The 18,530-nt window shown below is 42.2% G+C and overlaps 1 protein-coding gene across 1 annotated transcript in view; it reads right to left on the bottom strand.

Annotated features, from left to right (window-relative positions):
* Window positions 1-12,480, bottom strand: part of ctdspla (CTD (carboxy-terminal domain, RNA polymerase II, polypeptide A) small phosphatase-like a) — a 38,969-nt gene extending 26,489 nt beyond the window's left edge. The window contains 1 exon segment of the mRNA XM_034200435.1: window positions 11,994-12,480. Coding sequence (XP_034056326.1) covers window positions 11,994-12,069 — 76 coding nt within the window. The 5' untranslated portion in view covers window positions 12,070-12,480.
* Window positions 12,481-18,530: the final 6,050 nt, after the last annotated feature.

The raw sequence follows: 18,530 nt of genomic DNA on the forward strand, positions 1-18,530 counted from the left end.
GCTTTCTGAGAGGCGTTCATCTCTACATTTCCTACGCACAGCATGTCCTACTTAGTGTGCCTTGAGATTCACTGCGAAACAGTTTCTCCGGGGAGGAGCAAATAATGCTTTCTCTCCACGGCCTGCATACACACTCATCTGTTTAAAAAATGTATAAACCTTTTATGCTCTTCTGTCAAATATCTGACAAACTGGCACGCAACTTAATTAAGGACGGGTGACAGAAAATCATTACGGAGCAAACATGATCTCCCTTTTTAGATAGCCAATTACTGGCGATGAATGCCATCCAGACGAGGGCAAAACATGCAGAAAGGCCATCGCTTGTCAGAGTCAGGGAGACACACACACCATACTGTTGCCCTCTGCTGTGACACACACACACCTCCACTCCTTCCTCCGTGACCCCTACCTTTCCCTGATGGTATTGATCTGTTTTGACAACGTCCGTTCGGCTGGATGGGTGCTCAATTAATCCGGTCCTCGCTCCACAGGAACAGGCAGCATGCAGGCTGCTGTGACTGTGTGGCAGGCGGTCATTTTCCCTCTGAAGGGATTGTGACTTTTGGAGCATACGTAATAACCCTCTCTCATTCACCGCCGTTGAATGCCGATGTGTCAAGATATACAGGAAAGGCCTGAGTGATTCAATCCCGCAACAATGCTGCGAGTTTAAATCGAGGCACGACAAGCATGCAGCGGTAGAGACTCAGTCGTTTGTCTTCTGTACTCCATTAGGCGAGGTTTGAAGAGTTGAGAGTCACTGCCAGCTGCAGTACATTATGCTAAAAGCGGAAAATTGACACAAGATGCTTAGTATGGATGGGGTTCTTCTATTGTCCTGCACTAAATTCTATATTTTTTCATTACAATCATGAGACATGTCGAGTGTTTGATGTACAACAGGAACAGAAACACACATTCCTTGAATCTGGCCAATAACAAGGCATTACATAAGAAGAGGAATGAATGTATATGAATACAAACCTAAAAACCTACACCTGCTTTAGCTTCAATGTACAGTCAAATAAAATGCATACTAATTGTGGTAACAAGTGTAAAGAAAGAAGGGTACTCTGATACAATCCATGCCAAATAAAACAAACCAACCACTCGTCAGAAAAGCAAGGAAATTCTTGAACTGTGACTGTGAAAAGTTACTTTGAGGACTTACATGTCCAAAAAAATTTAATTTCCTTTTAACAATTCTAGGGTGCCTACATGGGAAGACTACTTCGGTTACAGGGCTTTTCTAACTTTCCACAAACCTTTGAAAACAAACTATGTTTTAGTCCATTTTTTAATATTGTCACCCAACCCTGCCTGTACCAAAAGCCTATAGAGAACCGCAGTGACGCGTCCTAAAACCCGGAAGTAAGTTAGCATTTTTACCACGTCCGGTTCCTTCGATAAAAAGCAATGAGATTTCTCCATAGGATTTTGGAAAATAGCTCCAAATAAGGTCTGTGGTTGAGACACATTGAGAGAGACAGATCACGTTGTGTTCTACGACATTAAATCCATCAGCTGTGACGGTGATTTCTGAAGAGTTTACGTGTCTGAAAAACGATGGTTGTTACCAAGTGGCTGAATAGGACTACAGAAGTTGTCCAGGCCGTTGTACGTCATTACACCGAACACGTAAACACTCCTCTAAGTTTGCCCTGTTCTGCTTGAAAGCAAGTCCTCCTGCAGACTGTTCAAACAAACACTTCAACTTGTACCATTTACAATCTGTATGTTTGAATATGGATCTTAAGTTGGCGTGACGTTGAAGCAGCGACCCTGCTGTAGTTCCTTTATAGCATAATGTTAGCATTTTGCGACTAGATTTATGCTTTGAAAATTATAAAAGTAGGATAGACATGTGGAGATTATCCGGCTGAACAAAACGTGATCCTTCTCTTAAATGTGTCTCAACCACAGACCTTATTTCGAGCTATTTTCCAAAATCCTATGGAGAAATTGCATTGCGTTTTTGACGAAGGAACCGGAAGGAGTTTACATCCGGGTTTTAGGATGCGTCACTGCAGTTCTCTATTGGTTGCTGCAAACAATATCAATCTTTAGCTACATGACTCAAGCACAAGAAGATATTGCATTTCTGTGGGACTATTTTCAGTGAGTAAATAAAAGCACTGTGAGTATTTCCAGCAGCAGGACAACAACACTAGAGCTGGATCAGAGTCCTGTGGTTCTGAGGGAACCACTGGACAAGGGCAGCATATCAACTGCAATATTTATGAGCAAGTATAAGGAGGATGTTAAAGCTCTGTAATAGACTGGATGTCAGCACAGACTTCAGAGCAGCAGCGATGTGAGCTCTCTCTGGGTGATGGTTTAAGTATTCACAGTCAGCCAGTGTAGGAGTGAAGAAAGAGACAACCCACACTATTTTCCCCCTGTGGCTTCTCCAGGGACGGATTGCAGAGCGATTGCATTTCTCCTTGACTGTGTCTCACAACCCATTGATCTTTACACGCCGACTCCTAATTAAGGGCTGATTTTATAACTAAAATCTTTATTGAGAGAGGATGTGAAAATCTGACATGAATCTTACTTAATGCATTCTATGTCACAAAAGATAACCCTCATTGTCTCTGGGAATTAAATCTCTGCTGGCCATTATTACACTTAATAAAAAGCACTGAATAAGTGCACAAGAAAGGCCGAAGCTAAAAGGGCTGCTAACTAAGCTAGCTCACTGATAGCACAATGGTGGATACATTTAAAGATATTTTGATTCTTTAACAACCAGGAAACATTCAAAATTAAGCTGACAGCAGTGTGATTTCATAATTGTAATGAAATATATTAACATTTTAATGAAGATATATCTGTATTGGTCTGGAGTTCGTCGAATGATGTCCCTGCACGCGCAGAAAGTTAGCTTAATGTTTACTCAGCTCATACTTGGCAAGAAAATGAATAAAGATGTTACTCAAAATGTCAAACTATTCTTTTAATTATCATCTCCTTACAGAATTTCAGCTTCCAAAAACATTATGTATTTTTCTGGAGAGTAGCCTAAAACACAATTTCTTCTCAAACTGGCCCAAAAAAGACAACATGTGGGAGAGATATGGACATAAACTATGATTGTTAGGCCATCTTTCCAATTTTATACAAAAGCTTGACACCTAAGGGAGCCACAACTGGCGATTAACTGTCTGTGAGCTCATACACAATGTGAAATTCAGTGCTGGTGAGTCCACTGTGGTTACTAACAGCGCCAAACAACAACAACAAAACAATAATTTGTTACTTACAGCTGTAAAAACATTCCATTGCCTCTTGTTAAGGGACTGAATGAATATAACAGACATACATTAATACAATCCCCCAACTTCCACTTCAGGCTACATGCCTGATCCACACAATAATGTTGCTCCCGCACATAACAAGCTTATCATTCAAGGGGCTTTGCTTGGAAAAAAAAGTAAACTCTCCCCTATCAGCTGCCCAGTATTGGATTGGACTGAAGTAATGAAGATGTGTCTAGGGCCGCTACACACCAACCTGAGACCAAAGAACGCGTACCGAAGGTGTCCCGACTTTTACGTCCGCTACGTCGCCTGCGTCGGCTACGCCGCCCGCCTACGAACACACCGCAAAGACTTCAGTCGACGAGTGGCAATAACTGTCCTTACTAGCAGGCAGCGGTAGTGTGTATTCGTCATTCAAAAGCCAATCGGAGTGATTTCTTTGGCCGACTTTCTTTGGCCGATTCAACATCGGCCGCAGCAGGTGTGAAAATGTGCCGTAAAGCAATGACGGTGCGGGACACACCAACCTGAGTAGGGCGCGCGAATGCCCGACTGCCTCTGACGGCCTCTGACTCCCAAAATCGGGTAGGTGGGCCTTAAAGGCCCAGACACACCAAACTGACACCAAAGAACACGTCGCCTCACGTCTCCTGCGTCTTGGCCAACAGTCGCACTGGAACACACCGCAAAGACTTCAGCCGACGGCCAAGAAGCACGTACGAACTGCGCATGCGTGAAAGGCAATAACTCTCCTTACCAGCAGGCGACGGTAGTGTGTATTCGTCATTCAAAAGAGGCAACAACCGGAAGACAGACTGCGTGATAACCGAGAGAAGAACAACAGACTGCGTGATATAAACAAACAACAAATAACGTGTGCGTTGGTCTTCGGTTTCTTCATTCCAGATCGCTATGATGAAAAATAAACTCTTGCGTCCAGCTGAGATGAAAATGAAAAACAGTAGCCGTCTGTGTTTGCCTTCTTAACCGTTTGTTTGGGTCCCTCACTTCCGTTTCGCTTCTCATGCACTGATTCGCTAGCTGAACAGCCAGCTGACCGACAGCCTTTGGCCGATTGCAGTTTTTGGCCAAAAAGGTGTCGGCACGGCCGAAAAGACACACCAATCTGAGTAGGGCGACACAACGCACATCGACGGCCAGAGATCTATCGACGGCCGAAATCAGCCCGGTGTGTCTGGGCCTTAACGCTCCCTGGAGGTGCAGATAATCAGCTTTTCTGGGCAGCATTGGCTGAAATAGGCTCATAAATCTGTAATAAGGACCATCAATTCAGAGTTCAGCCTCCTGTCTTTCAGTTAAAATGGTGCACTGAATATTGGCTTCACTGCAATTCAATTCGTTTCTCTAAAGAGGTGGAAGGCTTGTGAATGACATACTGTATGCTCAAAATGTATCTAAGAAATCTGCGCCAACTATGGCCCAGTAAAAGATCGTAACTCTCCTCTACCGTGCACTTGAATGACAGTAAAAAGCTGTACACAGCAGAGTAGCAGGTTGTGCCAGGGACATTATGGCAGCCAAAACTCACAGTAGCTGTGAGTAACTGTATTCCACACACTCCTGCAGGTGTGGTCCACACATCATAAACACTTTATTAATGTACAGCCACGTTTTCCAGGAATCAACCTCAAAAGCCAAGTGTGCATGAAATCACCGGCTTTTCTCCAGATTAATATATAATTACAGCTTCAGTATTTCTTTACCCCCTCGTTTTCTTTCTGGGAATGCAAATATTTTCAAACCAACAAGCCTTTGAGGGAATCGTTTAAACATGTAATTTGTACACATAAATCCCAGTGCGTGCTGCTGCTGCTCCTCGTCAATGCTTCCACTGAAATTAAATATCTTGTCATCATCGGCGACATTCACATGAAGTAGGAGTACTTTTACCACTGGTTTTAAAAGGTTAATGGTTCTGTGACGATGTCTTGTTGCAGCCTTGAGCTGCCATTGGAGTAATGACAGGGGGTAATGACATTATGTCTCGTCAGGAGAATGCATAATACTCTGCCTCAGACAGCAACAAGCATGCAATATAAAATCACAAAGCAGTCAAGGACTCCAGGGTAAATTCTACAGAGGACACTTAAAGAATCTGACTGGTGATATCTACTGTATATGTTGGTTATTGTGAATTAATCCCATGAAAGACGAAAACCAACAATAAACTTATCTCACAAACAAATAGCTTTCTGTGTACCCAAAGACTGATAAAGAATATTCCTCTGTGCCATACAGCTCTATTGTATTAGCTAACATGGGTTTTTTTCATAAGAATTGACATCAGATATCATCCCGATGCTGTTATATTGACATCTTTAAGCGGTTGACCAATCACAACAGAGCCGGCCAGCTAACCAATCAGAGCAGACTGGGCTCTGGTTTCAGACAGAGGGTGAAAAGAGGTGTTGCATCACAGGTAGTATGAGAAAAATAAAGAGCTTTTTGAACATTAAAGCATGGAGACATGTAGAGACACTACATACTGATATACACCTGAACATCAGCAGGAGAGGACTCTTTAAAGTAGAGACACTACACACTGATATACACCTGAACATCAGCAGGAGAGGACTCTTTAAAGTAGAGACACTACACACTGATATACACCTGAACATCAGCAGGAGAGGACTCTTTAAAGTAGAGACACTACATACTGATATACACCTGAACATCAGCAGGAAAGGACTCTTTAAAGTAGAGACACTACATACTGATATACACCTGAACTTCAGCAGGATAGGACTCTTTAAAGTAGAGACACTACATACTGATATACACCTGAACATCAGCAGGAGAGGACTCTTTAAAGTAGAGACACTACATACTGATATACACCTGAACATCAGCAGGAGAGGACTCTTTAAAGTAAAGACACTACATACTGATATACACCTGAACATCAGCAGGAGAGGACTCTTTAAAGTAAAGACACTACATACTGATATACACCTGAACATCAGCAGGAGAGGACTCTTTAAAGTAGAGACACTACATACTGATATACACCTGAACATCAGCAGGAGAGGACTCTTTAAAGTAGAGACACTACATACTGATATACACCTGAACATCAGCAGGAGAGGACTCTTTAAAGTAGAGACACTACTGATATACACCTGAACATCAGCAGAATAGGGCCCCTTTAAGCAAACAGTATGTTTAACAGTTTGTGTGTAAAGTGAAATGTATAAGCCTAATTATTCAACCAGGAACTGAAGCAACTAATCTATCAGTGGATCAGTGTAGTAATCAGTTTAAGGCCCCGTCCACACGGAGACGAAAACGAACCATAGTCGTTTTCAAAAAAGTCTTCCGTCCAAACGAAAACGCTCGAAAACGCTGGAGACGCTGTAGTACATATGCCGGGCCTGTAAGTGGCGCTGTACTTCCGCCACAAAACCGCAATTATGGCAGAAGCAAAAAAGCCCAAAATATATAATATTCACTCCGAGTGGGAGGATTTTTCTTTTTGTATCTATTCCAATTCAAAGTCCATCTGTCTCATCTGCAATGCGAGCGTGGCTTTATCGAAGAAGGGTGAAGAGTGTATCGGAGCGACATTTCAAAACAGTGCACAAACGCTACGAGACGGAATTCCCTCCTAATTCTGCCCTACGCTCCCAAAAGGGGAGGGACCTGAAAGGACAGCTAAATGCACAGCAGTCCATTTTCACCAGGCCCAACAACAAGAGCAAGGCTGCTACCAGAGCATCTTATCGTGTCAGTCACGTTCTTGCGAAACACATGAAGTCTTTCAAAGACGGCGAAGTTGTGAAAGAAGCATTCCTGGAGGCTGCCGACACGCTTTTGGGGGACTGTAAAAATAAAAGTAGCATTTCAACAGGTTTTTGATATAATAAAAACTCAAGTTAGATACTGTTATTAATCAGCTGTAAGTTTTAGTTTGTTTGAACTTATTCATTATAATTATTGTAAAAAATGGTATAAGAATGCAAACTTAAATTGATTATAGTCTATTATCAATTCAGGTTAAGAAGCTAGTGTTGCTTGCATCCTATTTTAAAGGCATTTCTTACTAAAATGCAACAAAAAAAGGGTTTGATTCTATTAATTTATTATCTATTAATTTGTATTGCACTTTGGCAGCAGATTCCTGAGTAGCTTCAGATCTCAGTTGTCTTATTAGTAAGCCTAATTTATACTTTTGTAGCAACACTATTTTTATATAATGGCAAAGAAAGGGTTCAGAGTCTTTTCTTTTTGTCCTGTGTCATATGTGGCAGCACTGTTCAATGTTTCTTGAAAACATTACCCACTGTAGTGACGTGTGGATAAACTCCAACTCTGTATCAACAACACTGTTGTGTAACTTCAGTTAATACTTGTATGTGTGTAGATTAGAAAGAGGTAAGATAAAGGATCTGCAGTATTTTATGAAGTAATAATCGTACAAAGGTCAGTTTTATTCAAGTAGAAGTGTGTATTTACCTGGTAGTAGGCTGTCAGTAATTACGCCTCTCTATTTGGACTGGTAGATCTCGGCAGACTGGCAACTTTAAAAGTAGCTCTCGGTTCAAAAAAGGTTGGGCACCCCTGGTCTATACGATAGAGAACGTTAGCGGATTCAACTGATATCGTCTCCGTGCGGACGGGGCCTAAGTGTCTGCCATCACTCAAGCTGCAGCAGGGAAGAGCTAAACTCAGATTTGAGCTAATCTGATCAAGCTAACGAGCTCGGCCCACTGATACCTGTCGGACTGTGAAGTTATCAGACTAAATCCTCAATGATTTTTGGAGCGAGACACAGGCTGACCGCTCAGAGTCTCCTTGTGCGTTGTTAGTCCACTCGTTACACTTCATTGCATCAGATCCTGAATAGTCGAATCAAAAGCCTGATTTCACTTTCGAGAAGAAACAGTATTTTTCAGCTGCCTAGGATTTTGTATGATGCCTCCTGTGAAATATCAAAGCTAAAAATAAGCAGTTTTACCTATAAAAAACACTTTGATACTAAACAATTGTCTAAATGCGTCCACCATCATAGGCAGAAATAGCCTTGTAATTCCACCATAAGAACGACACGGTTGACTTATTAATGTGCTCAGTCTGAAGAGAGAAACCGCCCACATTATGATTCCAGCCCTCTCCTCATTTAGCATAATCCATAATGCATAAAGATATCATCTCCACCTGACCAAAAAAACTCACTCTAATGACTTACTATGTCTTGGAATGAAACTGATAGGACTCTGAAAATAGCCTGCCTGCGCTCTGAAATATTAAGCATGTGGGAGTGTGTGTGTGAGTGTGTGTGATCATTTCATTGCAGCCTAAGCATTGTTACTCTCCTGAACAACAAGCGCCGTTTGTTGTCTGCATTGACAGAAGCAGTAGTTAAAGGGCAGGGACTCCATTCAGGAAGCTCCCTGTTGACACTTTGTGTGTGTCCAAGCAGCCCTTTCAGTGTGTGTGTGTGCGTGGGTGTTGTCGTGTCGTCTCTGGTCAGCGACTGACGCTGGGTTTGATCCCGCAAGATTAATTGTTGGATTCCACATGTCACGGTGGGATTTACTGTTCAAGACGAGCAGGATGATGCAGACAACAAAGTGTGGGAATTCTGCGAGGGATTAAAAACATGCTAAAAGCAACATTTTTAGAATTCTATGAATACATTTATGCCCCTTTCACACCAGCGCTTTTTCAGCTCCGGCTCGGAGCTGGAGCTGAAAAGCGCCGTTTTTTCCTGTTCACACCGCAGCGGCGCCGGCTCTTAGCTCCGGAATCCGGTTCACTTCCAGCTCCAAAATATTGTCGGTCTGGAGGCAAGAGCTTCGGAGCTAAGAGGTGGCGTCGCTTACGTCTCTCTTACGTCGAGGCGTGCAGGAAACTAAACCCTCCTCCCCTGAACATGGGTCGACTGTCATGCCTGCCTACAAGCAGTAGTGCTTATAAACACACTTTATAAAGTCAGGCAACACTAACCAGGCTTCGTGTGATTCTGTTTTTTTGTACCTTACTTTGACCATCCGTTCACTGTTATTGATCATTGTGGAGAGAGGCAGACGTGTTGTTTTGTATTATAGCAGCTATCGGATGGAATCAATACATGGGCTGCACAGGTTGCCGTGTCCGACTATCACAAGTAGAATCATAATAAAAATACGCCGGTAAAATGTGCCTGTAGAAAACGGTTTATGCCACAATAGGATAGCAATAGCAAGTAGTCCGTTTAGCTTCGGTTGCTATGCTAACATCACCCATTTTATACCAGAGAAACTTTCATAACAGCGTTGTGATGCCAAACAGCGTCAATTCAGACTGACACACATTCACTTAGGCTAAGGGGAACTGGGGATATGTATCAGCTGCTTGTGTGAGTCGGACAGTGAATACTTTAGAGCGGCCGCAGCAGTGTGAGCTAACCGGGAGCTAACGGAGGAGAATAAACTCCCGTGGAAGAGCAGCCAACACTGCAGCGGTCGGTAAATGCTGCAGAAACACATTAATAAACTATGAACCACGGCACTCTGGAGAAAAGCATAAGGTTGGAGAAGTCGTTATTCAATTTAATCTGGCTTCGTGTGATTAAAAGCAACACGATCATCGACCCGCCGCAGTTCCCCGTTGTTGTTGTTGTTGTTGTTGTTGTTGTTGTTGTTGTTGTTGTTGTGAGCGCCGTAACGCCGTTGGGGAGCAAATCAGCGATGTGTAAACGGTGACGTCATGACGCAGCAGCGGCAGCACCAGTCGGGTGCTGGGCGGTGTGAACAGAGCGGGAGCAGAAAAGGGAAACCGGAGCTGAACCAGAAAAGCTCTAGCTCGGAGCTAGAAAGGGAAAAGCGCTGGTGTGAAAGCCGCATGAGTCAGTAAGGAAGACGATAGTGATTGTTTTTATCGATTGTTTAAATGATCAAGAGACAGCAGAAGATTAGGATGAGGTAGATAAATATCGGTTGTAACATAAATCCTAATCTTGGATCTAAGAACAGGACCTTGGAATTTTTTTAAGTAAATTTAACACCTATCTTTTTACAACTTGTTTCATTATGTTTCTTACTTATTGTTATTGATTTTATATATCTTATCTAGCTCAATTAAGCAGTTTGGGCTGCATCTTGCATGAAAGGTGCTATAAGTAAAAGTTATTATTATAAATGATTGTTCATGCGGATCAGTTGGAGTCAAGCAAAGAAAATAAAGGTTAAATGACTTATTAAAGCCGACTAATTCATGCCGGCCGTGCAGGAGGTCAGAGAGTCAGAGTGCTTCATGTGTTGTTCAGGAAGGTGACCTTTTCTCCAACAGGAAGTGGAGGTCCCTCCGGCCTCCAGGCACCCTGTGGCTCAGTGAAATGGGGGAATATCACAACCCTGAGGTCTCAACAACCAAAAAAATGATCTCCCAGGGACACCTGTGTATCTGACGTGTGTACACAGCCAGATTGTATGTCGAGTGCAAAGAAAAGCCCTCTCCTCCTCAAAGTTAATCAAAACTAGAAAGCTCCAGACTCATGAGGGGGATTTGTCGTTGATGTCATCACCACATGGCGAAGAGGCGACTCTTGTGCAAAACAACAGAGGAAATGTGCTTGCACTCAGCCACTGTAATCTGTGCAGCAGCTGTTGAGCTTTTGTTTTCAGGGACTTCAGGGACCATTTCCAGATGTGTATTTGGAAATGGACGTTTCTGACCATGTCAATATATGTTGACTGATAATTGTTGTTTCTTATCATAAAGCACTGTGCAGAGGAGCTGCTGTTCGTACTGTAGAGGCACAATCACTAAGCATTTTATTCTAAGAGGGACAAACATATTCATGTGTGTCCTATATGTTATTCTGGCTTTAAATGAGGTTCAAAAACAGCTAAGTGACTATTACATGCACAATAACTATTGTTTTATAACATCAGGGACAATGTTGGTAATAGATGTACACATATATTTTACCCTTGGACTGTCTTCTTTAAAGTCAATTAAGAAATGTGTCTTATGGGTATCATCAAGCACTGTGCAGAGGAGCTGATTTTTTACTATAGATGCACAACCATTTTGTTATTCTTAGACAAAATATTGATCTGTATCCTATGTTATTCAAGTTTTTTTCGACTTATAAATTAGTTTTAAAACACCTTCTGCAGCATGGATGAAGGGATTACTACATGCACAATAACATACTGCATGTCCTGTTCTTTTATAAAATCAGGGACCATGTTGGAAATACATTTTCACTACATGTTACCCTTGGATTTTCTTCTATAAAGTCAATCAGACAATGAATAAAATATGCAAGAAATGTGTGTTTTTCTTCATGCATCTTAGCCAAACTATGATGGTAGTATATCAGGAATGTAAGAGTGTTGGTGATGCATTCAGGGACAGTGCAAGGGGGGAAAGGATTAGAGTACCCGCCCCCTGTAATAAACCCAGATACTCCAATAAAAATATCATGTATTTGAGTCAAAAACAGATAAATAAAAAAATTATATTTAGTTTCGTATAAATCTCCTTACATTAGAGTTAGAGTGCACCCCCCACATGATTTATACATATATTGACAGGCTGGCAGGGGAATCAAGGTTTTCTGCTTCAGCTGAACAATGGAGGTTTTCCGTCGATACCCTCTGGCTGGAGCCCAGGACCCTCTCTGCACTGAGGGCTCACATCACATTTGGCACCGTAAATAATCCAAAACCCAGCCATGCATGGTGAAATTTAAATCGTGTGTGTGCAATTTCTCCTTACCTTTATCTTGACTTGAAGAGATGCTCTCCTCCTCTTTCGGATTTGCAACCTGTGTTATTATGGACGTGTTGTCCATGGAAACGAGATGTTTTGCACCTTTTGGCTACACCGTTTTATTCCTTGGCAAACATTACCAAGCGCACTACAGTCCCTTAGCTGTGCACGCGCTACAGAAGCGTCCTCTGTTAACATCCCATGTTAACTCGATGCATGCAGTCCCATTCACACGACCAATGTCAGAAAGAGGGGAGCGTCCGAACATGTGAGGTGACAGTCCCGATGTGCACAAACAAAGCGTCAGTAGTCCCGCATTGGAGATGTGTGTCCGCTGGTGCAGGCAGCATAGCACCGCCTGCTGCTGCTGCTACTGTAGCTCCTACACACACACACACACTCACTCACACACACGCACACACTCACACACACACAATATCAACTGCGTGATTCGGTTACAGTGTTTACCCAGAGATGGCGACCGTGCTCCTGCAGCCTCACAGCTCAGTACAACAACACGCCTTCAGTCCGCCCACCTCTCAGTGTGCTGGTGTTCCTGTAGTTTATAAAGCCTTTGTGCATAAAGGAAACTCATTTTATTCAGAATATGGAAGGTGCCAGATATAAAATGTCCAAATAAAATAATTATTTGGTACATTTTTACGAGGATTTCCCAAATCACTGAGGTCAAGAGTTCACCAAATCCACCCATCCTCCTTTAAAGTCACATGACTGTCTTCTGAACATCTCACTGTATGATATACTTTCAAAGCCAAAGATGCCAGGGTTATTGGTGATTAATATTTCCGCCATTAATCATTTCAAATGCAGAACAAAACATCCAAATGTGACAAAAAAAAAATGTAAAACAATTTAAGGGGCATGACCTTGGTGTCTTCAGGGCTGCAAAAAAAATATGAGTGAATTTCTACAGTTAGCATTCCATCATTTAGTAAATTACTTAGTTACCACATTTAAAATCTGTGCAGCAAAATACAATTTAAAAATGCTTAATACTACAATTCCCATGATGCATTTTTTCAGAGCCTTACTGGTAATTTACTACATTTTTAAGCTCCATAACGCATTTTCAATTCAAAATAAAACATTCCAATCATCGCTGAGTCAAGTCTGAGGAAATATTGATGACATCAGGGGTGACTCAGCGATGATTGGAATATTTTATTTTGAGTAATCTGACCCTTTAATTGATTGTCTACATCATGTAACCTGTTCGCCATCTCTTAAACGTATCTCCACCTGTTCACCGCAGAACGATCCCCTCCACTTTCTCTGATAAACAAACATTATTCAAGCTACTTCGGCTTCAGCGGACCGTAGAATAACAACAGGGCAGATAAAGTGGTTTTCTGGAGAGCTGCCAGCAGTGACGCTCCTGAGTGTTTCCTCCTCTTCACCTGACTCTTCACTTTAACGGACGACCCCACCTGAGAGTATAGTATGATGCACACAGACAGGAGGAAAACATCTCTAAGTGCAGGCTGTCATCTGTTGCCCAGAGTTAGTGTGTAATCTCCCAGACTACTCTCAATGTGGGTCAGTCTGATTTTTTTTTACGATAATGTATGCACACAACAAGTGACACCACAGCACAGGTCTCTGAGCCACAATCACAAGCACTTGTCCGCACTTGGCAGCGAGTCTCTGGTTACTGACTGTCACTTGAAATGTGATAACACAGAGCCTGAATGCAACACGGAGCAGTTACTTAACACTGGGGGGGTCTGTGATGTCGTTCAAACTGATTAAACAACTAATTTCTCAAAGGAACACAGTTGAGTTTGCCATGTTAATAAAACAAATAATTGCTCAAAGGAAGGATCATTAAGTGCATCATTGATAATTAGACTGTATATAGGTTAAATAAGTAAAAGTGCCCATTTTAGCATTTGCAGACCATTTACATGCACAAAAACCTATCGAACACACTACAGGAAAGGTAAAACCCCCAAAAGCATAGTAGGTCTAGCTTAAGGCTTTATTATTAGTTATTGAATTATTTATCTGTGCTTTGTATATCAGTAAACTCATGTTTGGGTTGCCAGATTGTAAAAAAATCCTTCTGAATTATGTCACGTCTTGCCATTTTAAATAAATGCAATAGTTAGATACCAAGTTTGGCATATCATCACTGAAGGTGATATGTCAGTTGTAATTACAGCTGTTTGTCTATACTCCCTCCCAAATGTAAAGCGACTTTGGGTTCAAGAAAAGCGCTATAGAAATAAAATGTATTATTATTAGCTTGTTTCTACTGCCCCCTAGTGGCCAAAAAAAACAATCACTGTGTTATTAAAGGTCCCATGACATGCTATTCCGGTTATTACCCTCAAAGTACACCCTGTAGCGAGTCAAACTGTACTCAGAAAATACCTGTCTATGCTGCCCCAAAACGCCTCGTTCGAGATTTCTCTTTGTCCATTTTGTTCTTCCTGCTCATAGTGACATAACGCTGTGGAGGCCACACACACACACACACACACACACACACACACACACACACACACACACACACACACACACACACACACGACACACACACACACACACACACACACACACACACACACACACACACAACACACACACACACACACACCACACACACACACACACACACACACACACACACACACACACACACACACACACACACACACACACACACACACACACACACACCTCACACACCACACACACACACACACACACACACCCCGACAGCACACCCACACACACACACACACACACACACACACACACACACACACACACCACACACACACACTACACACACACACACACACACAACACACACACACACACCACACACACACACACACACACACAACACACACACACACACACCACACACACACCACACACACCAACACACAACACACACACACACACAATCACACACACACACACACACACACACACACACCCACACACACCACACACACAAGCACTGTGAGTGTGCCGTGCTCAGGCTGAGCTCCGCGGTGTCTCACTGTCTCGCAGACCTCCACGCAGCAACCAGGAAACTATACCAGTAATCCAGCTCACACTGTCCGCTCCTCGAGCCTCAAAGGGCGGAGCAGCGAGCCCGTGGCGCTTCTAGACCAATTTGACTGGGGGGGCCACTGGGGGGCCAGTTATTTTCTGAGGGGGGCACAATAAATGCAGGACGAAAAAGAGAACTAGACAGTATGAAGTAATTGCGCATAAGAAAACAATGCAATACAGTTATTGGTATTTGTTTCAGTACACTTATTTATTTCAGATATATCTTATAGTTATTACTGTTAGCTTCAGCTTAAGTTATAGTACAATTTTTGCACTAACACCAGATCATATTTATATAAAAATAAAGGCAATGAACAGTTACATCTCTACTTTACATCTACAATTACACGGATACAATAGTTTAACTCACCTTCAATTATCGTGGTAGTCTCTCAAAACGTAGGTTTCAATCAGTCTTTCTTGGATGCAACAGCCTCTGATGATCCGAGATGAAAAGTGTTTGTTTTGTGCGCGCTTCAGCCGGACAGTGAAAGTGAGTGCACCGCTCTAATGGGTCCGACTAGAATGACGAATAACGTTAGTTCCGCCTATTCCATCATTCAATAAATCGTGTAATAAATCATGCATTTTTCATTTTTTTCACTTTTCATTTTTAGGGGGGCCACAGGGGGGTCAGAGGTCAGTGTTAGGGGGGTCAGAGGTCAGTGTTAGGGGGGTCAGAGGTCAGTGTTAGGGGGCACTGGCCCCCCTGGCCCCTCCTAGAACCGCCCCTGCCCTCAACGTCCCGCCAACACGGCACCCAGACCCCCCAGCATTCTCATCTGTTTGTCATTACTGGTGTCATTTTCTGTAAGCTAACAAACGCCATTGTAACACATCACTGATGTTCCGCTGTAACGGTGGTTGACTAATCAGAACACAGTTGGCTCACAGGGAGGGAGGGGGGGGGGGGGGGGGGCAGGAGCTCCAACAAGGCGTGTAGGACAGAGAGTGAATACACATACTATACAGAGATGCTGTATGAGAAACCAATGTGATTTTGCTTTCCACCCCCAGGGCCAAACTCCGGAGCTTTGGGGACAGAGCCTTCTCTGTGGCAGCCCCGAAGCTCTGGAACTCCCTCCCCCAAGACATCCGTGACTAGTCCCTCACCCTGTTCCAGTCCCGCCTCAAAACCATGCTCAAAACCCATCTCTTCAGCTCTGTCTATCCATAAGCCCCCCCCCCCCCCTCAATCAACTTCCTCTCATGCCTTTTCTGTTTATTTTTTGTTTGTTGTTTTTGTCTGTCCTTGTTTGTCTACCCTCCCTCACACTGTAAAGCGTCTGAGTCTGAGAAAAGCTGTAGGCTATACACATATAATTTATTATTATTTTGGAACATTGAACAATGTAAATCTATTCTAGCAGACCTCAACAATGGAATTATGATCAGTAGAAATGGCCATGTCATGGGACCTTTAAGATTTATTGCAAAGGGGTGAACACATGCCAAAGAATATTGACACAACCTAGCAACCCTAAAGTTGATCTAAACAGCACTGTTGAATAATTGTAAAGACTTTGAAAGCAGGATACATTACAAAGCACATTACATGTTCTGACTCATCCTATCAATAATAGATACAGTTGTAGATGTATAATCATTTAGTGCAGCATGAGCAGTTGTTTGTTTGTCATTTGGGTGCTGCTCGGTTCTTAAGGGCGTATTGGGGACAAACATAATGGCCCTTTGAAAAATCACAGCCTGAGGGCACAAACACTTCCTCAGCCTGTTGTTGGTGAAGGGAGTGGTGAGTGTCACAGTCAGAGATGAAGAAAAACCCACTCATAATGAACTAACACTATACCTCACTGGAGTAAATCACTTCTCTATCATTGACATCAAACACTGCTGGCCTCTGACATTTCTCTTTCCCCTGGAGCAGCGTATTTCTGTTGATGAATAATTAAAAAGAGTCTTGATTCTGACTGATAGGACACAGATGATATTTTTCGTGTACATCTGGAGTGCTGTCAGACTGCGGGGTGCTTGAATGTTTTGTGAACGTGGGTGTAGTTAGTTCAGTGAGAACTGAGAAAGCTGAAGCTGATTCAGAACGAGTCCTCACTAACATTAAGAGTGGATCACATCAGTCCGGCTCTGAAATCTTTACACTGGCTTCCAGTCGGCCAAATAATTGATTTTAAAGTTATATTGCTAGTTTTTAAATCACTAAATGGTTTAGGACCAAAGTAGGCTATATCAACGATCTCCTGCATAATTATGAACCATCAAGGTGTCTCAGGTCTTCTGGAACGGGTCTGCTCTCGGTTCCGAGAGTAAGAACAAAACATGGAAAAGCAGCGTTTAGATATTATGTCCCCACAATCTGGAACAAACTGCCTGAATCATGCACGTCCGCAGAAACTCTTATTTTCAAATCGAGACTGAAAACATATATTTTTGCCGCTGCTTTTAGTTGAACTGCTCATATTCAATTTCACACTGCAGTTTGCTTTTTATTCATGTATTGTATAACTGTTGTGTTTATCTAATTATCTTTGTCTTTTAAATGCCTGTTGTAAAATGCCATTATATAATGTGTTACTGTATTCTTAAATGTCTTTTATTTTATTTTTGAATTGTCGCGTGCTGAAAGGTGAAATGGTTTTAATTAAATTAGAAAATGTCACATGATTACCCAAGTTTGATCGGTTTCAAACACAAATTAAAAAGACAGAAACAAGAGATTATTAGAAAAGCTTGAAATATGCATAAAAGTGCTTACCTTTCTTCTTCTTCAGTGGTCAGAAAATATCAACAGACTCCAGATCTGTTGCAGATTAAAACCAATGTCCAACTTTCAAAAACTGTTCAAAAATAATTGAACAATAATGTCAAACAGCATCAATAAAACACAGTAATTGTGTCTGTAGGTTTTGCATTTGTAGAACTAGCACATTGCAAAAAATCATCAGTTTGCATTTGGCGCCCCCTTGTGGGTTAGAACTATAATTGCTATGAGCTATTTATCGGTAACTAAAAAAGGTAAATGTATTCTCTTACAGTTGCAGAAAATCAGATTACTCTAACATTTAAAAAAAATAGGGATTACAATGTAAGTAAATCTAAAAAGAGCATATTGTGTCTGAATTTTAAGCACCTTTACTATAGCATAAAGTGTTGGTGTGTATTTAAACATACAGCAGGGGCATCTGAGCTCAGGGCTGTTTGCTGTTGAAGCAGCACTTTAACACACCGTGAACGTGATTTTTCTGACGTATCGGAGTAAGAAGTGTCTCAGAAGACCTTGAGAAAAGCATCCATCATCAATCAAATGTCAGGAAACCTCTCCATCAACGAGGAGGTATTTAAAATGAAACAGTAAAGGTCATTGCTCTAAAATCAGGACGAGTTTTAATAAAAGGCTGGGAGGAGATTTGAGCCCCGGGGGGTACGTGGTGGAGCGTCTGGGATTTATGGAATCAACGACTGTCTTTACAAAGAGAC

Source organism: Gymnodraco acuticeps, unplaced genomic scaffold (genome assembly GCF_902827175.1).
Source record: "Gymnodraco acuticeps unplaced genomic scaffold, fGymAcu1.1, whole genome shotgun sequence".
Classification (NCBI taxonomy): Eukaryota; Metazoa; Chordata; class Actinopteri; order Perciformes; family Bathydraconidae; genus Gymnodraco; species Gymnodraco acuticeps.